General features: G+C 38.3%; 1 protein-coding gene across 7 annotated transcripts; it reads left to right on the top strand.

Annotated features, from left to right (window-relative positions):
• Positions 1 to 1,493: 1,493 nt before the first annotated feature.
• LOC127359775 (butyrophilin subfamily 1 member A1-like) lies at positions 1,494 to 21,595 on the top strand. 7 transcript variants are annotated; one of them, XM_051393903.1, is made up of 7 exons: positions 1,500 to 1,745; positions 2,522 to 2,615; positions 3,292 to 3,426; positions 11,053 to 11,271; positions 11,446 to 11,727; positions 11,824 to 11,964; positions 12,080 to 14,742. In XM_051393903.1, the coding sequence occupies exons 2-7, from the start codon at positions 2,531 to 2,533 to the stop codon at positions 12,181 to 12,183; spliced, it is 966 nt and encodes a 321-aa protein (XP_051249863.1). In that variant the 5' UTR covers positions 1,500 to 1,745; positions 2,522 to 2,530; the 3' UTR covers positions 12,184 to 14,742. The 7 variants fall into 7 exon arrangements, with proteins under 7 accessions (XP_051249865.1, XP_051249864.1, XP_051249863.1 ...); XM_051393908.1 differs by lacking the exons at positions 11,446 to 11,727; positions 11,824 to 11,964; positions 12,080 to 14,742 and adding exons at positions 19,903 to 20,184; positions 20,295 to 20,375; positions 20,726 to 21,595 and having other exon boundaries at positions 1,503 to 1,745; XM_051393907.1 differs by lacking the exons at positions 1,500 to 1,745; positions 2,522 to 2,615; positions 3,292 to 3,426 and adding exons at positions 8,745 to 8,845; positions 9,530 to 9,585; positions 10,305 to 10,383 and having other exon boundaries at positions 10,918 to 11,271.
• The last annotated feature ends 2,788 nt before the right edge of the window (positions 21,596 to 24,383 follow it).

Genomic DNA, 24,383 nt, shown 5'->3' with positions numbered 1-24,383 from the left:
CACCAGAGGACTGTACCTTTAAGGGAGAGGTGTGAGGGGATGCCGGTTCCGGGTTAACGTAGTGTAGCCGTTTTCTGACCTCACTCGCTGTACAGTGTGTTATTATGTTGAAGTGAAGAGTAAAGCTGACTCATCTCTGTCTCTTGTCTCCTCACTTATTGCACTCCACATTCTATCATTTCAGCTGATGTCAACATGGCCCCAGCTGGACTTCCTCTTCAGTGGATCATTGTCTTGGGTGTCAGCTTCGTTAATTCATTCATTTTATAAGGAGTCTGGTCTAGACATGCTCTGTTCAAGGGCCTTGAGATAACTTCTGTTGTGATCTGATGCTATACAAATCAATTTGAATTAATTGTTCTTGTACTCGTGTGCACATGCAAAAGCTGATAATTAAATACTTCATTTGGCAAAATTTTATAAAATCTTTCACCCATATTGTAATGTGATATGATCTAACTGTGTTTGTTTTTTTATTTAAATTCTCAGAAACACATTGAGGGAGAACCCTCATTTACAATGGTGCAGAGGTATGAACATAAAATAAAAAACATAGAAACAGAATAAGAGCAGAAACAATGAAAATATCTGATTAGTTAGGAGGTAGCAGTAAAGATGAATACATGTCTAAAATACAGCTAAAGTTAAAAGGTGAAGGTTCAGAAATGTAAAAAGAGATAAACAATAAAAAGATTTATTTATACAGTGGTATTAATGAGGTGACTGGTGGTTTTGAAGGTGTTTTTAGAGGAAGGTAAATGATAGCTGTAGATTTAGAGAGGCTACATGAATAGAATCTACACAGAAATAAAGGATGATTTCAATTACTTACAAATAATAAAATAATTACAATTACTTTCTCTTTCTTTCTGTCGTCTGTCTTTGTTCTGCTTATTCTCAACGTTCTGCGGATGTGGGTAGAATACACACTGACACAGGAAGTTCACAGAGTGTGAAACTGCACAAACAAAGCAAAAAAGCAAGTTCAAAACATAGAAGATATATTTATTGAATTTATTTTTATTTATTTCTTCTTTCTTATTATTTATATCTATGGTTCAGCTGACTGACGGACTGGGTTTCAAGGACTGCAGAGTTCTGCTTTTCCATCACTGTATTATGTTTCTCTTTCTGATATTTATTCAATTAATTAATTTCATTATTCTGGGTTACTTTCATGTGTTTCTACATTTCCAGGTCATATGAACTTTCTCAGTTTGTCCAGAGGAAATATGTTTAGTCTCTTTAGCATTGACCCGGTTTATCATCTTCATGAGTAGATTTATTTCGAAAAGAAAGCCTAGTTTCGTCCTCAGCTTTGATACCAGCATGTCAATATGGACTTCAAAAGTCATACCTAAATATTTATATTATTGTACTCTCTTGATTATAGTAGAACTAATTTCAAGACTATCACAGCAAAAAGTACTACGTGTCATAATGAAGACAAGAGGAGTTCATTCGCACACTCCCATTGTGTCTCAGTTACTTTCTCTTTCTTTCTGTGGTCTGTGTTTGTTCTGCTTATTCTCAACGTCTTACGGATATGGGTAGAATACCCACAGTTACAGGAATCAACAGGGAACGAATCAGTCTGAGGGAGGTGTGGAGCGGTGGGGTTTTTGTGTGCAGGGAGTTTTAGTATACTTTGAAAAACAATATCAAATTCTCATACTACCTCAGTTCTTGTCAGAGGAAGATCCACACAACATCACATTGGAGAGTTTCCATTTGTCACACTGTAGGTAAGAGTTGCTTAAAACTTGAATGTTAAATGTTCCTAATTTCATTCTTTACTGTTTTCACAATGTGCAGATTATGATTATGGACAAAGTGACTATGTTATAATTTTACTCAATTGAAAGTAGACTGGCATTATTATGTAGACATTTTGAACTTTTTTTTTTTAGAGTAAATGGCATTGACGGATGTGTTGAAAACTTTAACTGAACACTTAGCCTACCTGTATCTAATCTCAACATTTACGCATGTCAACTTTTGCTCAGCAAGATTCATTCGCCTCTCCTAACCTTCTTGTGATGTGGTCAACAAACTGAATTCACCTGTATTACAGGGTCAAATTCCTTCAGACGAATATTGAATATTTAATTCAAGAGCTGTTTGTTTTCAACAGTTGCCGTCACTGTTAATAACCAGAGACGCTTCATTAAAGTCACCAGTTAACACAGTCACTCATCAAAAGATGTTTATGTTCCTCACAAAGTTTGTGAAGATTGAGCAACTGGACATTTTTGGTGGACTGCTAAAGGAAAAGTTCACTCAGCTTTCTTCATACAGAACTCTTCTACTCATGCTCAAACTCTGTTGGCTCACAGAAATAGGGGCTGAAAGGAGGGAGGTCTGCAGTTGGACCTTTTTAGATCCCACTGGTGTACTGACACAGAAATAAGAGACACAGTGAAACCAAAGAAAGACCTAACTTTCTATCAAGTAAATATGTTTTATTTGTGTGTTTGTTTAAACAACCAGATTAAAGCCTTTTCTCTTTTTGTATTTTCAGGAGTCTACAATGATGTGCCCAAAGACAGAGCTCCATAATGGACTGTCCTTCGGGACCCGCAGTGTTTTGCTGTGTCTGATACTGACTTTTACAGGTAATTTCCACACAAAACACTCCAGTAACACATTAATACATACAATTATTACATGTTTACAGTCATACTGGTTGCTCTGTGAAGGTTTGAGCTTAATGCTAATGCCAACACGCTGACATGCTCACAATGATAATGATTTGTAGCAGGTGTAATTTCGTCTTGTCCACCGTCTTAGTTTAGCATGTTAGCACGCTTTTTTGATATTTTGTCATAAAGGTTTTGACAAACAGAAAGTTTGACCTTTCAGAGACTCTGGAGGAAGAGTCAGAATTTAATGGGAACCAAACAAAGTGACAGACTGATCGACCATCATAGCCACCCCTAACAATTTCCAGTAAAACCATCAAATGATGGTACAGTCACGTGTAACTATAAAACAAAAACTGTGGTCAACAAAACCAAATTCGAAAGAGCCTTTTTAAAACCATACACATTATTCTGCTGTCTGATATTTTTGTTTGAAGGTTGAAATGTGATGAGTCTGAGTCAGATACAGACTGAGGTTCCAGCGGTCGATGCTATAAAATCTTCTCTATCTGTGTTTAGGACTTATATTTTTCCTTGTTTTTAATGCAGTTTTATGAAATAATTACTTAGTTTCGGTATATAAAAATGAATCCATTCAGTTTGATAACATGTATTATAACTATACTACTGTTTCTTGTTTGTTCTTTAGTTTGCGTTGCAGAGCAGTCAGAGTTGATTTGTTCACATCAACCAATCGTAGCCCTGGCTGGTGATGATGTCATTCTACCATGTTACCTTGATCCTCCAATCAGTGCCAGTTCTAAGACAGTGGTGTGGACCAGACCTGGTTTAGACCCAAAGTACATCCATGTTCACTATTCACCAGTGTATCTACGTCAAAATCCATCTTACAATAACAGAACGAGACTGTTTGACGATGAACTGCAGAATGGAAACGTCTCCATGAAAATCTTCAAAGTGAAAATCTCTGATGCAGGAAAATACTTTTGCACCCTTCGATCAATGTTGAAGGAAGCTTCCATCCAACTCACTGTCGGTAAGTCAGACTTTCTGAAGATGATGAATTACACATTTCTGCTGACTGCAAAGATCAGTAATGTAACTTTATATTAGAAGTAAGCAGCCATGATAAGACACAAAGAAAACAAAGTCAAACTGATAGAAGATGAGCAGTTTAAAATATAAAGTCGGAGTAAAATCAACATTGACTGGAAGAAACATTAAAGGTGTCCTGTGGAGTTTTATTGGAAACAAACTACAGTTCAGTCTTCTTACTGTCTTTGTTGGTCTGTTGCTGTTTCTAGTCACATTACTGCCACCTGTTGGTCACATTGTTCATTGTGTCACCTGCACAAGATAAAGCAAACAGAGACTCACTGATAAAAACACTGTTTCACATAATAACAGTTGATGGTGATGATTTTCTATAAAAGGTAGCAGTGCAGAGAAGAAGACTGCAAATGTTTGATGAGGTAGTCAATACATTCAACATGTTTGTAAAAGTTTAAAGATGTTTTGGTGGGAAATGTTAAGTTTTACAGGTTTTGTAATATAGTTTGACTGTGAGACAAGTTTGATCTGAATCCACTGCTTGAAATTCCTCCTCTCCTCTCACCAGGTGCCGTATCCACTCCCATCATAGAGGTTGTCGCATACAGCACAACAAATTCAGTTTTACAGTGTGAGTCTAAAGGCTGGTATCCAGAGCCTGAGGTGGTCTGGCTGGACGGTGAGGGAAACCTCCTCTCTGCTGGACCTACAGAGACAGTCAGAGGTCCTGATGACCTCTATACTGTCAGCAGCAGAGTGACTGTGGAGAACATACACCACAACTTCACCTGTAGAGTCCAACAGAAGGACATCAACCAGACCAGAGAGACACACTTCAATTTTATAGGTTATAATGAACTCTAAATATATTAAACATATTGTCACTGTTGAGCTCTAGTTTGATTATAAAATCTCACTCTGTTCTCTGTTGTGTCTTTTCTGCTAAATTCTTCACAGATGGGTCCGTTCCTGCTGGGACTATTGTTGTCACTGTTAGCGTTCCCGTATTCGTGGTGATCCTTGCTATTTTCATCTGCTGGAAGTGCTGTTCAAAGTCTTAAAGTATGTTTTAACTTTATTGTTGTACACTTTATACTCTTATTGCATATTTTTACATTGTATTTTATGCTTAATTTATAACAGATTTATTTTTCTGTTGGTACATAGGGACCAGGAAGAACCTGGAAAGCATAATGCAGAATATCAGAAATGTGGTACCCCTACAGTCCAGTCCAGCGAACTCAAGGACCCCTTCATCAACACCACCATTTATGTTCCAAATGTATTCATTTGAATTCATTTCAAACTGGATGTTTCTTAAAGGTTCAATGTGTAACATTTTGGGTGATCTATTGGCAGAAAATGTTAAATATTAAATATAATATTCAGAGGTATGTTTTCATTATTACATATAAAGCAACCAGCAGCTGTCAGATAGCAAAAAGTATTATGTGTGATAATAAAGACAAGAGTTTATTCCTACGCTGACGATGTGTCTCAATTACTTTCTCTTTCTGTGGTGTTTTTTTCTGCTCACACTGAATGTCTCAAGTTCAACAAGGCCACACAATGAGAAACTGCATAAAGAAAGCCAAAAACTTCACTTTTGCATTGTGAATGTGTATTATTTTTATTTTCTATCTTCAGAACTCTAGATTCAGCTAACTGGTGGACTACATTTCAGGGATTTCTGCTTTTCCATTACTATGTTATCTTCTTTCTTCTAATACTTATTTAATTCATTAATTTGATTATTCTGGGTTAATGGATGTGCATTTATAGAATGGGGTATGTGTGGACATAACAAACAGGATCTTCATAAACTGAAACTCCCTCTCAGATCAACATTTAATTAAGTGGCCAGTTATATGCAGTTTCATAATTAAGATTTATTTGAAAGAATTAGTTGATTTTTGTAATAAGACGTTTTAGCTTTGGGGATAAAAGTTTTTACAGCCATATTTAACTTATGTTGATAAGTTAACTTAACTTACTTATTGATCCAACAAACAAAACAAAGAGGGAAACTGCTTGAATGCTTTTAAATTTAATTCAATTTCTAAAAAGAAAAAAAAAAATGTCAACCTAGTGAACAAGTGTACTATAACATGGTGGCTACCAATGTACAAAGTTTTCAGCGACAGAATGAAACTGCAGAGAAACCCTGTGCCATCCCTGTCCACGTATAGCCATTACAAGTAAAAACAAACAAGAACTGTGAGTCTGCATTCACTAAATCAATTTCCTACAACACCACCAGGATCCTACTGAAACCTGTGACATTAGTGTAGTGGAAATTTCACACATTAATTTATCCCACCGAGATCTTGAAATGGTCTCCACCCCTTATTTGGTCTCTTTACAAGGTGATTACATAGTGAATGATTACCTTTAACAATGGCTCTTTGATTTATGTGAGGCAGAAGCAATGTCTTCAACTGCTCCAAGGCTGAGGTGATATACTCTTTTACCTAGTCTCATGTAGAGTTGCACTATATTTCCCAAAATCAGAACTTGCTCCACAAACAATCAAAAACTATTGAAAGCAACACTTTGACGATGGAGACATCTACTCCTGAGTCTAATCTCACAATACCACTTAGTACATTAACAGTTAACCTAAAGTTGTCTTAATTCTAGTGTTAACTGTAAATATCATCAGTATAGAACAACTGGTTTGTCATTGTCATCATTTATCATCTCCCTATGTGTCTGTATCTGTGTCTTTGTGCTATTCAGTGCTCTGACCTGCCTCCACTGTCTCCTATGGTTGTTCCTGTGGTCCTTCTGTTGGTGCCTCTGGCTAAGACTCCTCTGGATCTTGTCCTTCTCACCAGATCGGATAAGGGAGGAAGGTCGAGGAATCTGAGTGCCATCTCTCTCCTGTTCTCTTTGTTTTCTCATCTGGTTAAATCCACGTTCCCCTTGTTTCTTTCAACGTGCAAGATGTATGTCCAGACAGTCACCAACCCCAGCCTGGTAATGTCACCATCACATTCACGTCCTTTTGGCTCCGCAGCCTGTGGTTGTAGATGTCTGCTAGTGACAAAAAAAGATTTCCTGGGAGAAGCAAAGTTAGTTTGTCCCTGCCCTTTCTCAGTCACTGTTGTAGGATTCAGAGAGATTGGACAGGTCAGGGTACAGTAGGTCTTCCTGTAGGCATTCTTGCAGGCAGGAGACAGCATATGGAATAGGGTTAACCCTTCTTCTGGCCCTACATTTCTCTTCTCCATCTTTCTATTTCTCTCCCATATCTGGAAGGTCTGCCAGTTTATAATTTTCTTCCCTACTTTCCTGTCCTCTTTCTTCAAACATTACTCTATACCATCTTTAAGCAATCTGTTCTATGTGTACCAATGATAGACAACACAAACTAGTTACATGGTGCCAAATTTGAACATCCTCATTCTACATTGTTTCTCCATTTTTCTGAAATTTCAGCAATGCCTGTATTTAAGGTAAGGAATTTAATTTCCCCAGTTTGATCCCCATTTCTACCAAAGACGGGTACGGGTTTGCTTTTAACTTTAATGGGCTTATCAGTCACACTATTCTCTATTCTTATCGTACACACAAAACCTTTGGACACCTCAGTTCAGCCAGACTGAGTCACCGCAAAGTTTATATCTTTTACTTCCTTATCACACTCATGTGCCCTTATTATAGTTGGTGGGACTTTTTGTTTTTAGGACTTTTCTCTTTCCCCAAATCCTCACTAAAGTCCACCTCTATCGTGGTTTACTGTCCACTAGGCATTACAGTACTTTACATTATTTTCTTAGTTACTTCTCTCATATATTTATTCAACATTTTCCGTTTATCCTGTTTGTCTTTTTTCTTTTTTTCTTTTAGTCCTTTTAGTTGTCTTTTTTATTTATTTATTTATTTTTAGCTTTAATGGTTACACCTGAAACCGCGTTTCCACCACCTTCATAGGCTTTAATATGGAAAACTCCCACCACCTCTTATAGGATTTATTATGGGACTACACAAGTTCCAACTTGGGAACACAACAGACCAGTCACAACCACTCAGGAATATGCACTGTCTACCTAGGCTTTTTCACTCTTGAATTGATTCAAAACACTGTACTCACTTTTCCAATGGATGGAGCGGTCACTGTCCACCACCTGAGTCTGACATCAGGTGGGATCCTGTCCTCCGTTTGTCAGAGCTGAACTTTCCCTGCCGGCAGTTACGTCCATCCCATCCTCGTCGCCAAAATGTAGGGGAAATTCTTCCCTAATATGGAGAGTTGCTAGTTCTCTGAAGAATTACGAACCCAGTGTGATGAATCAAATTCCTTTACTCATGCAGCATGAAGAGAAGACCACAGCATAGACACAACATAATGAACTCCCTTATATAACTCTCAGTACATCAATTAAACAGGAAAATATCTGTTGTCCTAATGTAAAATCCACATGATGGGTTTGAGGTCTCTCACACAAATGATCCTGTGATCTGACCCTGTAACTGTGAACAGATGCTTACCAGTCACCCCCTACCATAAAAGCACAACCCCCTAACCAAACTGTACATTTACTACCCCTCCTAAAACATTCATCTACCACAAGACGATGTGGCAACTTGGGTGACGTCTGACAAACATACAATATCTATGGATCTGTGTACGCCGATTATTGATAATAAATTGTGAAGGACATACAAATTACTGGAGTTTCCTGGGAGAGACAATGAAACAGGAAGGTGCTGGGAGAAACCCGGGGAAAACAGGGAGTGTTGGCAGGTTTGATGAGGATCATGTTAGCTTAGAATGAGCCAGAGACAGAATTTACACTTACATTTGATATATATCAGAGATTCTGACATCAAAGTTTGAATCTTAAGTGATTTTGTTTGTTCTGTACAGTCGACATCTATTGCATGGCTGTTGGTCCTGGGAGGACTCCTCTGTTGCCATTCTTCCACTTGCTTCCAATGAATGTTGTTGAGCCAGTTAAACTTTGTCTTTCAGTGTGACGGCCATGTCTCCTGTGTCTTCCTGCCCTGCCCTCCCCTTCTGTAACAGGTAGGTGTGTGCAGCGGACTCCAGTCACTAATATGGGCTGGGTCTGTATAAACAGGGACCAGAGTTGCAGCTGTGTGGCAGTGGGTCATCCAGCAGTGTCCACGCTGTGTGCCAGAGACGAGAGCTGTGTTCAGATGAAAGCGGTCCTCCCTGATAGCAGGTCTGTGTGATTGTTTTTGTTAAGTTTGGGTTAAATGAGTTAAATCTGTAGTTACACAGAATCTGCTTCTCCTTAGTGTTTTTAAAAGGAAAGCTAGTTTTCAGTTTGCATTTTCCTTCATATTGAAAGTATTGTTTCTGTTTAATCTGGTAATAAAATCCCTGTTTGGATTGAAACAAACTTTTTTGTTTTTATTTAATTGTGTTACTCCCCACAACCCCTAGACAATTCGGGGACATAACATTCAGTCTATGTGAGCAGGTGTTGTCTTTGAGCCAGTGAAAAGGCTGCAGACACACAGTGAAGAAGGGAGATCTTAATGATGTTGGTGTCCAGTCTAAGATATGAGCTGTGACTGAAGATTCCTGCTTTCATTTCATGGATTGCCACTTTAGCACTTTAAAAGAATCTGACCTGTTTTGTAAAATGTCAACAGGTTGTGGTCCAACTTTGGGCTGCGGGCCTCACAAAGACGTTTTGTATTATTACTGTGAACTTGTGATGATATTAGTGGCTTCATGTATTTACAGCTGTGGCTGTTAACTCTGTGTTAACAAACCATGTTTTAGGCTTAAACGCAGAAAGACAACATTGTTCATGGAGCCTCAAACTCTAAAAGCGATAATACCTTGACCTATGACTCTAGTGCAGCAATAAAAGTAGGCTGTCTTTGTGTTTATCCAGACTTTGATCGTGCAGCTACCTCCCTGAGTTGAGGCTCCCTGACACTCAATCAACAGGTATGTAGATTTTTTACATCAAACACTTAATAATACATTATATTAGGGATTTCTTTAACATGCCATTATTGTAATTATTTTACTGTGTTTCTGGAATAAAAGTCAAACTGTCAACAGTCTTTTTCTGCAGTATTATTTCATTCATGTGGCTACAGTAGTGAACGCTGTGGTAATCTGGGACCAATCAGCATTTTACTTTGTATTCACACATATCCAACCTGCTTTCCTCTTGTCTTAACTACAATGTTCAACTCTGTTTTATTTGTCCTGAGGTTTTTGAACGTATTAAAGGGAGCCCAACCTGACAGGAAACCACCTGGGTCTCTGTCCTCAGACTGGCCTCCATCAGACTTGGAGGCTGCTGGTCCCGGGCCGGCTGTGTTCACACTGTGCTCAGCTAGCACATCAGTGAATTATTTTTATGTTTCTATACTTCAGAAGTCGTTGATGTAGTACTCTGACTTACTATAACAACATTAGATTCAGTGACCCTTCACATTGTGACTTTCCACAACACACATCTCGTGTCTGCAGTTTCAGATGAAAGTCAAACAAAAACAAAAGAAGAGAGACAGTGAAACCAAAGAGAAACTAAAATCGACTCTAGAGTTTCTACCCTGTTCAACCTCATTTTCCATTGAAAACAGGGAAACCTAACCCTAACCACCTAACCCTGTCCCCCTAACCCTAACCAGACTAATGCCTTTTTTTATTTTCAGAAGTCTACAATGCTGTCCAGTGATGGACTGTCCTTCATGAAATACAGGGTTTTAATGTGTCTGATTCTGACCTTTGAAGGTAAATTCCACACAAAACACTCCAGTAACACATTGATGAGAGAACACAGATTACAGGTTTCAGTGACTAAAAAAAAAAGACAGAGACAAAGTACACAATAACAACAGTAGCAACAACTAGAGTAACAGGAATGACTGGTGATGGTGAACAGGAAGAAGATGATGACGACGACAACAGCCACAACGATGGGGGACAAAGGATAATAATAATAATAATAATAATAATAATATCAGTAATATTAGCAGTGGTGGTCAAGCAGGAGAAGGAAGAATTAGAAGGAGAAACCAACAAGACTTCCCCAGCCAGAAATATTTTAAAACTTTACACTTTATGATGCTGTCTGATATTTGTGTTTGAAGCTCAAACTGTGATGAGTGTGAGTCAGATACAGACTCTGAGGCTCCAGCGGTTGATTGTCTTTGTTTTTGATGCAGTTTTATTAAATGTTTTCTTACTTTTAGAAAGTAAAAATGAATCCATTCAGTCTGATGACATGTATTATAACTATACTACTGTTTCTTGTTTGTTCTTTAGTTTGCGTTGCAGGGCAGTCAGAGTTGATTTGTTCACATCAACCAATCGTAGCCCTGGCTGGTGATGATGTCATTCTACCATGTTACCTTGATCCTCCAATCAGTGCCAGTTCTGAGACAGTGGAGTGGACCAGACCTGGTTTAGACCGAAAGTACATCCATGTTCACCATAATGGACGACTGATTTATCTACATCAAAATCCATCTTATTTTCTCCGAACGAGACTGTTTGTGGATAAACTGCAGAATGGAAACGTCTCCATGAAAATCTTCAAAGTGAAAATCTCTGATGCAGGAAATTATTTTTGCATCCTTGAATCAATGTTGAAGGAAGCTTCCATCCAACTCACTGTTGGTAAGTCAGACTTTCTGAAGATGATGAATTACACATTTCTGCTGACTGCAAAGATCAGTAATGTAACTTTATATTAGAAGTAAGCAGCCATGATAAGACACAAAGAAAACAGTGCTGTAAGTTATTTGTTGGATCTGAATCCACTGTTTGAAATTCCTCCTCTCTTCTCATCAGGTGCTGCCTCCACTCCCATCATAGAGGTTGTCTCCAATAACAGTAGAAGTGTAGTTCTACAGTGTGAGTCTAAAGGCTGGTATCCAGAGCCTGAGGTGGTCTGGCTGGACGGTGAGGGAAACCTCCTCTCTGCTGGACCTACAGAGACAGTCAGAGGTCCTGATGACCTCTATACTGTCAGCAGCAGAGTGACTGTGGAGAAGAGACACAGCAACAACTTCACCTGTAGAGTCCAACAGAAGGACATCAACCAGACCAGAGAGACACACATCTATGTTCCAGGTTATAAAGAGCTCTTAAATATATTAAACATATTGTCACTGTTGAGCTCTAGTTTGATTCAATAATGTCATTCTGTTCTCTCTTCAACCTTTTCAGATGATTCATTCACAGTTCAGTTGTCTCCTGATTGGATTCAGATCATCATCATCATCATCCTCATCATTATTATCATCATCATCATCACCATCATCAGACTTATTTACATTTATGTGCTGCTCATTATCACTCTGACAACACGTAAGTCACATATTTATTTTCCTTTTTTATACCAAGTTACTGTCAATGTTCATTGATTAGAAAAAACACATGAACACAACAACTTCAACACTTTCCTGCTTCTGTTGGCTCACAGGCTCAAAAAGGATCCGGGACAGAGTTATTTCACAGTGGGAGAGATGGATCAACAACTGGATGAAAAAGAGGCAGCGTTTGTCATTCCAACGAAGCCAACAGTGATGAAGAAACAAAATGCTGATGGGATTGTAAGCAACTGGACAGTTCAGAGATCGCAGACAGAGGAAATATCAGGAGCAGGAAATAACACTGAAGACACAGGAACTCAAGAAAGACATTGATGTAAGTTGTACATGTTGTTCATATTGTATATTTTAATTGTCTGATTTTATTTACCTCATTGTTGTCCTGAAATGCTTTCTCACTTTCACACTCATTCATTGATTAGACAAAGGCACAAAAACACAGTTTACAGTTTTTCTTCTTAGAAAATGTTATTCCATTCAGCACAATTGTTGTTCCCATGTGTATGTTTGTCACTGAACCGTTGACTCTTACTGGTTGTTCTGGGTGCCTGTTACAGAGGAGGCCAGGATCAGTGTAACAAATACTGCAATGCCGGAACACTGACCATCACTAACATGAGGGCTGAGAAGAAAATTAAATTCTCTATTTTCCTCTGAGACTTTTATTTCTTTTTTTTTCTATTGAGATTCAGCAAAATAAGTAAAGTACAACGCACATTTTAACTGATGAAATGTTAAATTTTTATAATTTGTTGCGTAATTCAATTCAGGTTTGTAGTAATAATATTAACTGTAATAATAATAATAATAACAATAATTTCCGTGATATTCTCAATGGGAGTCAAGCAGGACCATGGCAGCAGGCTTCACCAGGATCCATGAGAATCTGCGAGACGAGAAAGCACAAGAACTCCGGGGAAGAAGTGAAGTTAGTAACATGCATTAATGGTACATGAATGAGTGCAGAAAGAGAGAGAGAGGACTCACCTGAGCCAGCCCTAACTATATTATTATATTATTAATTGGAGTGTTTTAATGGACTTATTGAGACAACCTGATAACAAAGAGTTACAGTAATCCAGCCTAGAAGTAACAAATGCATGGATTAGTTTTTCTGCATCTGTCTGTGATAGGATGTGTCTAATTTTTGTAATGTTAGGTAAATGAAAGAAGGCAGTCCTAGAGGTCTGCTTTATGTGGGAATTAAATGACATGTCCTGATCAAGGATAACTCAAAGATTCCTGACAGTGGTGCTAGAGGCTAAGGTAATACCATCTAGACTAACTATATCTTTAGACAGTGAGTTGTTGAGGATTTTTGGGGCCAAGTACAAGAACTTTAGTTTAACATCAGAAAATTGCAGCTCATCCAGGATTTTATGTCCTTAAGACATGTTTAGATTTAGAATTTAGATAACTGACTAATTTCATCGGGCTTGATCGACAGGTATAACTGGGTATCATCTGCATAACAGTAAAAGTTAATGGAGTGATACCTAATAATGTTGCCTAAGGGAAGCATATATAAAGTAAATAGTATTGGTCCAAGTACAGAACCTTGTGGAACTCCATGACTGACTTTAGTATTTATTGAAGATTCATCGTTAACATGTACAAACTGAGAACGATCTGATAAATATGACCTAAACCAGCTTAGTGCAGTTCCTTTAATGCCAATTAGATGCTAAAGTCTCTGTAAAATAATATTATGGTCAATGGTGTCAAATGCAGCACTAAGATCTAATAATACAAGTACAGAGACAAGTCCATTGTCGGAAGCACTCAAAAGATCGTTAATAACTTTTACCCAATTTCCCTCCAGGGATTAATAAAGTCTATCTATCTATCTATCTATCTATCTATCTATCTATCTATCTATCTATCTATCTATCTATCTATCTATCTATCTATCTATCTATCTATCTAACCAGAGCTTTAAGGGTAAGACTTCTTTAAGCAGCCTAGTTGGGATGGGGTCTAAGAGACAGGTTGATGGCTTTGATGTAGAAATTATTGAAGTTAGTTGATGCAGCTCAATAGCAGAAAAACAGTCTAAATATATATCTGATTTTACATTTGTTAAAATTCCTGAACTTGGAGAGACAGCCACACATTTTTAAACAGGAGAATGTAAGAATCACATTAGGCCTTCAACCTTAAGGTACTTTATAAAAGTTCACCTTTATTCATACACACATTATACACATAATTCTTTGTCAGAGCCACAGAGGGCCACTAGAGGGCCTCATGTGGCCCCGGATCAGTAGGTTGCCTACACCTGATATAGAAAGGAACATGTGACTTTTACATGTATATTGCATTTGGGAGTGACTGTTTTTTGTATTTTATTTTATATTTATTTAGATCCTAATTTATCAGACAGAGATTCTGAGTTTAAGCTGAATTGATAAATGAACTGTGCAGGAGTCTTGAATGAACAATGTAATATAAGGTTTGTGATGGGTTTATTGTTTTGTTATTAGTTATTAGTTGATGTTTCGGATATGTCTGATACCATCCTAACCTCCCCACTGAATGGAATTAACTGTTGAAACAGATTTCTGGATCCTGTGTTTACACACTGCCATCAGATGTTCTGTGAGCCAACGCCACCATTGCAAAAGCTTTTTCTCTCATGTCAAGTCATTGGGAGGATAGGGAGTACATACATGTTACACGTTACATATAATTAAGTTACATAAAAGGTGCCTGGCCATTGAAATGCTTGCACACAAAATAAATGTGGAAAATCCAATGCATTGGTGTCTTATTTAAAGTAAGAGACTAAAATAAGAGACAATTTGAGTCAAAAAGTTTCCATAAAGAAATAAAAATGTTGGTTACGTGTTGTATTTCTGGTTTCATGTTTCGTGTTTAAATGATTTTTTTTTGTGTGTGGTTAAAACAAAAGGGTGAAATGACAAGAACAACAAAGGACAAGCCAGCTTCCACCCTGAGAAATACCTGTTTTTGAAGGTGACCCTCTAAAATTAAACACAGTCACACAAGCCTTTAAACACTGTGTGGAGGAAGGAACTGCATGTATTATCTGGAAAGGTCCACCAGAGGGCGACATCGAGACCTTGTACAAAGCTGTTCACACATGAGTGCAGAGAGAGGCTTTGAAACAGCCAAAGCTCTCCTGGCCTGCTGTTAAAGCTGAAACTGTGTCATTGCTCCATGGATACACTTTGTTTCTACGTGGATGCAACAATGTCTGTCCTTTTTAAACTGAGAGAAAGGTTCAGAAGCATGAGAATGATTGTTAGAGCGAGTGGTATAGCCCACGAGACAGGTGGGTTGTTTTTGTATAGACCGACATAGAGGGCTAACATAATGCTTTAGTAGTTACTGAGTATTTATTATTTGTGCCCCTTATTGCACAGATGTAATCTCCACAGTCTTACCTTCTGATAAGCCCAGAAAGTGTCAGCCACTGTCTACAACAGTTGTTTCCCAGAAGTGAATGGTAGACGTGGAAACTGCTGGACCATAGTTAACCCATAATTACCTTTCCACTACCTGTAAACTACCACAAACAGGTGGAACAGAATCAATGGACCGTATCAGCCAATATCACTTACTGTTGAATCACAACTCTCTCCTCCATCTGCATCACTGCCACTCCTCACTGAACCACTCCCCCAAGATTATATATCTCCCCCTTCAGATCTGACCTTTTCACCTTTTAAAATATTATTTGGTTAATGGTGGTATATGTTGTTTGAACTGATTATTAGGTATCAGTAATTGTATTGGATTACACTTTTTTAGGTCGGCTGCCCCTCCAAACCCTGCTCTTTTATTGCCTACTTCCTCATTTTATATCAGAGAGGAAGAGAACAAAAGGTCAGTGAGAACCAACATCACTGTGATAATTTCATAATCTTTGACCATTACAACAATGTGCAGATTACTTTATGGGGAAATGTTCTATGTTGTTTATGTTGAGGGATAATTCCCAACGGGGGACGTTTGCCTCCATAAAGTCCATTAATTCCTGATTATTGACACCTGAAAGGACATTATCCCTCTTATACCATGAATTTACTAGAGAAAAACAAATAAGATCAATACTTTGTGTTTAAATTAATGTAATGTAACATCGAACTACCGTCTATTCAACTTATCCTGGAAAAACAACCTGCTGCTATTTTGTTTAATGCAAATGATGTGCTGTATCTATTTTACCTGTCGAGATCAGCAGCAGCTGATTTGACTGAACTTGTCACCACAATATCCCCACACTGTTTGAAAATCACACAATTTTAGAGTTTGCGTTTTGCGTGAGGAGAAACTTTATAAATTACATTTGGGAAACCTAAGTTATTTCTTATAAAGAAAGTGTTTGTGTCACAGCTCACTCACAAAAGGAGAAAACATACAATCTGGACAACAAACGAGACGCTAATTATCAGTAAATCACATTTAAAAAATACATGAAATGATTGTATTTAATCCATCTACCATTTTCCTGCATTCATGTGACACAAAGTGTTACTGTCATTTCGTGCTCTATAAAAGACATTGCAGACACTGATCCCAGTAAAGGTTACAGTAGAACATCTGGGAATAAAGGATTAACTCAACCCAATATGTCCAGCTAATCAACATTTAAATGCAATACCTGATCAATAATCTTACATTACAGAGCTGTAACTAATCTTTACTGAGAGACTAGACAATTATCTTGCTCTAAAGTATTGTGTGTCTGTGAGGAATGCAGTCACACCCATATGTTGTCTGGACTGATTCCAGACCCGTTATGGCTGAGTTCTCAGTTGACAGCAGGGAGCTGAAGAACCGGCTCTGTGGGTGTTGACACTGAGTGACATTGAACACCTTTACCTGTAATGTGCAGGGTGAGGGTGGTTGGGTGCTATTTTTGGTTTAATAGATGTGATTACTTTAATTCTGAGTTTTTGCACATTGTTTTAGGTCGAGTCTTTTCTTTAATTAAAGTTATAAATGCTTTTTTTTATCTTAACAAATCTTTTTGTCAGCTTGACACAAGATCTCAGTGTCTTTCAGTTTCAGTTTTAGTCTTTTTAGTTTTTTTCTGAATTCTCCTCCAATATGTGTAAGAGATCATCAACAGAGGACTCTGACACAGTTTGAGTTTATGGTTTTTACTGCAGAGGGTTTTTCATAAAGCTACAGTTAACTGTTTCTGTAATCAGACAGCTGACAGAGTTCTTTGTTTATGTCAGAGAGAGAACAACATCAACAACAAACATCACAGTGGAGAGTTTACCTCAATCAATCTGCAGGTAAGAGTCGTTTAGTACTTGAAGTAAAAGAAGTAAAACTTGAATGTTAAATACTGGATATGTGATAATTTCACAATCTTTGACCATTATAACAAGGTGCAGATTATTTAATGGAGAAATGTTCCGTGTTGTGTTCTGGGGCGGGAAAGACAAATATATATAAATACATGTGTGTAACTTAGAGACAACATACACTATATAAAGATATTTATCTTTAATCTTTAATCTTTAGGTTTGCACATGTACAGTTTAGTTTTTCAAAAACTGCTGTATATATTTTTAATTTATAGTTTTATATTTTCTATTATATTTTGTTAATATTCTTATTTTGTGATCCTTATTGTTCTTCCACTTCTGTACTTTTGCACTACATTTCCCAATGCTGCTGTGTCTGACTTGAATTTCTCCTACGGGGGATCAATAAAGGTAAATCTTATCTTATCTTATAAAATATCCTAACAAACCGTCTGAGATCTGTTTTGTCCTGTCTCAGTCTACACTGAGTCTCTCTCTCCCTTTAAAAGTGTCCTGCAGTGTTTGGTGCTTCAGTGCAGCCTTTACCTGAGTTACCTGAATGAACTATAATAATAATAATAATAATAATAATATTTTATTTGTAAGCGCTTTTCTGAATACTCAAAGACACTTTACATGAAATCATAAAAGCAGCGAAAACAGCATCAAATAGTAAAAACACTGAAAACACACCGGACTAAGCTAAACATTAAAAGCAATTTTAAAAAAGTGAGTTTTTGTCAGAGATTTGAACGCTGGAAGGTCGATGCAGTCACGGATTTGTTTGGGGAGAGAGTTCCAGAGGGAGGGGACAGCAATGGAGAAGGCTCTATCGCCCCAGGTTCGGTGCTTGGTCCTGGGTGGTGGAGACAGAAGGTTTGCGTCAGATGAGCGGAGGCTGCGGGATGGGTTGTGGCGGTGGAGCAGGTCAGTGAGGTAGGAAGGGGCCTGGTTATGGAGGGCTTTGTGTGTGAGGAGGAGGATTTTGAATTGATTCGTTGTGGGACCGGGAGCCAGTGGAGGTTCTGGAGGACAGGGGTGATGTGGTCACGGGTGTGGGTGTGGGTGAGCTGACGAGCAGCAGAGTTCTGGATGTACTGGAGTTTATTAAAGGTTTTGGATGGTGTGCCGTACAGGATGCTGTTGCAGTAGTCGATTCTGGAGGTGATGAAGGCATGGATGAGGAGGAGAAAGAGAGTGATGGGCGGAGTCGGGCGATGTTTTTGAGGTGGAAAAAGGCAAACTGTATTCTGCTTGATGTTTATTGTCCTATCACTATCATCCTATCCAATCATTCAGGGACAATGACGTGACTGATCACCATCTTGTCTTGTTGTTAAACATAATGTCAAACTATATTCACTGTTTGTTGACTGTACGCAGTGTTATTCAATTTGACTAGAATAAAGTTAGTTCTGTCTCGTAGCTGAGCAAAAGCGCTCTCTGAGCTATGAGACAGTGAAACCAAAGGAAACTAAAAACAGCTCTAGAGTTTCTGCCCTGTTCAACCTCTTTTTGCACTAAAGACATTTGTTTAATTTGTGTGTTGTTATTAAACTACCAGACTGAAACTTTTTTCATTTTCAGGAGTCCAAGATGCTGCTCATTGGACTGTTCTTCAGGACCCACATTGCTGTGCTTGTCATCATTCTTCTAATACAGAGTTTAACAGGTAGTTTCCACACAAAACAATAGCACAGTGTATGTATGTGTGTTTGTGTAACATTTTCATGTTAATCCACCTGATCATTGTTGAGACATTTCACATTGAACGAAGGTCAACAGATTTAACACTGGGAAACATGAATGTGTGAACAACATTTAATGAGACCCAATGCAAAATTTCCAACCTGATACAGGACTGTTTAACATTTTACTCACAGTCTCACTCTTCAGTTACACATAATGTCACATATTGACTGAGGGAAAAAAAAACTGTAGTCAGGAAGAAATAATTAGAAAGAGAAAAAAGACTTGATGACATGTATTATAACTATACTACTGTTTCTTGTTTGTTCTTTAGTTTGCGTTGCAGAGCAGTCAGAGTTGATTTGTTCACATCAACCAATCGTAGCCCTGGCTGGTGATGATGTCATTCTACCATGTTACCTTGATCCTCCAATCAATGCCAGTTCTGAGACAGTGGAGTGGACCAGACCTGGTTTAGACCCAAAGTACATCCATATTCACCAAGATGGACGACTGATTTATATACATCAAAATCCATCTTATTATAACCGAACGAGACTGTTTGTGGATGAACTGCAGAATGGAAATGTCTCCATGAAAATCTTCAAAGTGAAAATCTCTGATGCAGGAAAATACTTTTGCTTCCTTGAATCAATGTTGAAGAAAGCTTCCATCCAACTCACTGTTGGTAAGTCAGACTTTCTGAAGATGAACACTTTAAAATATAAAGTCGGAGTTAAATCAACATTGACTGGAAGAAACATTAAAGGTGTCCTGTGGAGAGTGGCAAATGTTTGTTGAGAAAGTAAATACATTCAACATGTTTGTAAGAGTTTAAAGATGTTTTGATGGAAAATGTTAAGTTGTAAACTTTTTATAATATAGTTTAACTTTGGTTGATCTGAATCCACTGTTTGAAATTCCTCTTATCTTCTCATCAGGTGTCGTCTCCACTCCCATCATAGAGGTTGTCTCCAGTAACAGTAGAAGAGTAGTTTTACAGTGTGAGTCTAAAGGCTGGTATCCAGAGCCTGAGGTGGTCTGGCTGGACGGTGAGGGAAACCTCCTCTCTGCTGGACCTACAGAGACAGTCAGAGGTCCTGATGACCTCTATACTGTCAGCAGCAGAGTGACTGTGGAGAAGAGACACAGCAACAACTTCACCTGTAGAGTCCAACAGAAGGACATCAACCAGACCAGAGAGACACACATCTATGTTCCAGGTTATAAAGAGCTCTAAATATATTAAACATATTGTCACTGTTGAGCTCTAGTTTGATTCAATAATGTCATTCTGTTCTCTCTTCTATCTTTTCATCTGATTCATTCACAGGTCAATCGTCTCCTGATCAGATTTTGAGCATCATCATTCTTCTTTGCATTAATGTGGTGCAAATTATCATTCTGATAATATGTAAGTCATATTTATTTTCCTTTTTTATACCAAGTTCCTGTCAGAGCTCTTTATTGACATACATAAAGGCATAACAACAGTAACTAAGCAAACAGTCTGAAATGATCTTCACTGCAGGAAATTTGGGGAAAATGGAGGAAATAAAAGAAAATGTGTTGCTTTCAAAAGCTTTCTCTCATTTGGAAATGTTCTGTTTATGAAAGTCACTGTGATGTTAAAAATATTCCAGTTCAATTATCATATTTTTGTTCTGCTTGTGTAGTTTTCTCACTTTAACACTCATTCATTGATTAGACAAAAACACATAAAAACAACAACTTCAACACTTTCCTGTTTCTGTTGGTTCACAGACATAAAGTGGATCCAGAGAATGGAATCAAACCGGATGTAGATGTAACACATGGTGATAAACAGGCACACGAGACACTTTAAAACACAGAGAGACGCAGCGTTGAACGACGTGGACTAAAAACCTCCTGTAGTGACCGAGAACGAGGAGGAAATCATTGTGACACTGGAGGATATTCTCCATCTTTTCTTGCTCTACCATCACACTGACAGAGAATGATGATGTTGTTTGTCTTCCTAGTTTACAATCTATCCATTGTGACTTTGTTTTCAGTCTATGTGAGCAGGTGTTGTCTTTGAGCCAGTGAAAAGGCTGCAGACACACAGTGAAGAAGGGAGATCTTAATGATGTTGGTGTCCAGTCTAAGATATGAGCTGTGACTGAAGATTCCTGCTTTCATTTCATGGATTGTATCAAAGTTCCCACTTTAGCACTTTAAAAGAATCTGAACTGTTTTGTAAAATGTCAACAGGTTGTGTACAAAAGGCTGTGACTGTGTTTAATATTCATTATAATCATCATCATCCATTCTCATCTGTTTAAACACAGAACTGTTCACTGTCAGTTTCTTTACTCGAACTGTATGAGTTCATTTGATTAGTTTATCTACAAAATAAAAGTCTGCATTGTTCTCCTTACACTGTATGCTGGTTGAGATTTGTCCTGTAAGGAGCTGTGGATGTGACAGGATGCTCCTTTAGTTTCTGGTTTTAGTGACAATGAAAATACTGATCTTGGCATTAACCTCTGTTCACATTGAAGCATTTATTTTTGCACTTTTCTGTATTTATAATTAATTAACTGTTGTATGTCAAAGTCAAATTAAAGTGTTACTGTACTCAACACTACTATTAAAACCTATCTATCATTAGATCATACTCTCATTTATTATGTCATTGTGTGATATGATGGGTAAAAATTACAAAGTGACAAAGTGACATTTGGCTCAGGACACAGTGTCTCCACTGTCCCTCTCGCGACCGGAGGTAGATGAGTTATACAGTCTGATGGCCACAGGAAGAAAAGACTTCCTCTGGCGTTCAGTGTTACATCGGGGGGGAATGAGTCTTTTGCTGAAGGTGCTTCTGCTCGAGGTAAGCACCTGGTGGAGAGGGTGAGCGTTGTTGTCCAGGATACTGTGCAGTTTACACAGCATCCTCCTCTCAGACACCACCACCAAAGAGTCCAGTTGGACCACCAGGACGGAGCCAGCCTTCCTGGTGATCCTGCTGATCTTATTGGCGTCTGCTGCCCTCAGCCTGCTGCCCCAGCATACAACAGCAAAGAAGATGGCACTGGCTACCACCGACTGGTAGAACATCCTCAGCATGATGTTACATACGTTGAATGATCGGAGCCTCCTCAGGAAATAGAGTCGACTCTGGCCCTTCTTGTAAACAGCCTCAGTGTTCTTGGCCCAGTCCAGTTTGTTATCCAGGTATACTCCAAGGTATTTGTAATCCTGGACAACATCCACAGTCACACCGTAGATGGAGATGGGTGTGGGGGCAGATTTCCTCCTGCGGAAATCCACCACCAGCGCCTTAGTCTTGGTGGGGTTGAGATGCAGATGGTTAGTTGCACACCACTCGCCGAAAGAGTCCACATATCCCTGTACTCCTCCTCCTTCCCCTCACTGACACAGCCAACAATTGCAGAGTCGTCCGCAAACCTCTGCAGGTGGCAGGACTCAGAGAGGAACTGAAAGTCCGAGGTGTACAGGGTGAACAGAAAGGGGGAAAGAACAGTTCTCTGTGGAGCCCCAGTGCTGCTGACCACAGTGTCAGACATGTTGTTTTTTTCATTCTCAGGAGTCCAAGATGCTGCTCATTGGACTGTTCTTCAGGACCCACATTGCTGTGTTTATCATCATTCTGCTAATACAGTGTTTAACAGGTAGTTTCTACACAAAACAATAGCACAGTATGTGTGTGTGTGTGTGTGTGTGTGTGTGTGTGTGTGTGTGTGTGTGTGTGTGTGTGTGTGTGTGTGTGTGTGTGTTTGTGTGTGTTTCATGTTAATCCACCTGATATTTGTTGAGACATTTCACATTGAACTAAGGTCAATAGGTTTAACTCTCTGGGAAACATAAATGTGGGAAAAACATTTAATGAGACCCAAAGCAATATTTCCAACCTGATACAGGACTGTTTAACATTTTACTCACAGTCTCACTCTTCAGTTACACATAATGTCACATATTGACTGAGGGAAAAAAACTGTAGTCAGGAAGAAATAATTAGAAAGAGAAAAAACGACTTTAGACATTTTAAGAGTCTTTTCTTTGTTTTTGATGCAGTTTTATTAAATGTGTTCTTACTTTTAGAAAGTAAAAATGAATCCATTCAGTCTGATGACATGTATTATAACTATACTACTGTTTCTTGTTTGTTCTTTAGTTTGCGTTGCAGAGCAGTCAGAGTTGATTTGTTCACATCAACCAATCGTAGCCCTGGCTGGTGATGATGTCATTCTACCATGTTACCTTGATCCTCCAATCAGTGCCAGTTCTGAGACAGTGGAGTGGACCAGACCTGGTTTAGACCCAAAGTACATCCATGTTCACCAAGATGTGGTGACAGTAGATGAGGAGCTGAAAACAAATCACACTGATGCACTGGGACAGAAATAAATAATAAAATCTACAGTGTGTACCCTGTTCAACCTAATTTTCCAGTAAAGACTTTTGTTTTTGTGTATTTTAAACAAGCAGACTAAAGGTTTTTGTCTTTCTTCATATTCAGGAGTCTACAATGCTGTATCCAAAGATAGAGCTCTGTGATGGACTGTCCTTCAGGACCTGCAGTGTTTTCATTATTCTTCTAACACAGTGTTTAACAGGTAATTTACACACATATCACTCCAGTAACACATTCATATATATATATAATTTCCTACACGCACATTTCTTTTTATACCATGTCACTACCTCTGGCTGTAACCTGCACAATATTCAAATCTGTATAAAAAGCTGTATATAGTGTACATATAACTCTACTTTTTTCTTCATATCTTTTATTTTTCTATTTTATTTTGTTATTTAATGTGTATTTATTTTGTATCTATCTTATCTGCTGTGTTGTATCTGGAGCTGCTGTAACAAGTGAATTTCCCCAGTGTGGGATCAATAAAGTCTATCTTATCTTGTTACTGTACTCGATGATACAAGGCTGCCATTCAAATGATGGTAGAGTCACATTTTATTCACACTCTCTGTGAGTTGTTCAGTTAGACATGAGGTCACATATTGACTGAGAAAAATAATAAATTAAATAAAGAATTATAAAGAGGACAAAAAGGCTTCAGAGGCCAGAGACATTTTAAAACTTTACACTTTATGCTGATCCACATCAACTGCAGAGCAAACTGAACTGGAGACACGGCAGGACTGTGTGTCACTTTACTTCATGACTCCTGATGTTATCCAGATGTTTCTGATCCAGGAGACTCAGTCAGTCTGTTCTTCATGTCTGCAGTTAACTGCTTCATCTTCTATCAGCAGCTCTCCTCTTCCTCTGCAGGAATATGTCTCCTTATGAACAGCCACAAGAGGGCGCAACAGGCTTTCTGACAGACACACAACTAAACACTCAACAGTGTTTACTTTATACCTCAGTCTGTATAAATGAGCTGACTTGTGCATTCAAATAGTTAAAGTG

The sequence above is a fragment of the Dicentrarchus labrax genome, unplaced genomic scaffold (assembly GCF_905237075.1).
Source record: "Dicentrarchus labrax unplaced genomic scaffold, dlabrax2021, whole genome shotgun sequence".
NCBI lineage: Eukaryota > Metazoa > Chordata > Actinopteri > Moronidae > Dicentrarchus > Dicentrarchus labrax.
The sequence above is the reverse complement of the archived record's forward strand: the minus strand, read 5'-3'. Positions and strand labels throughout refer to the sequence as shown.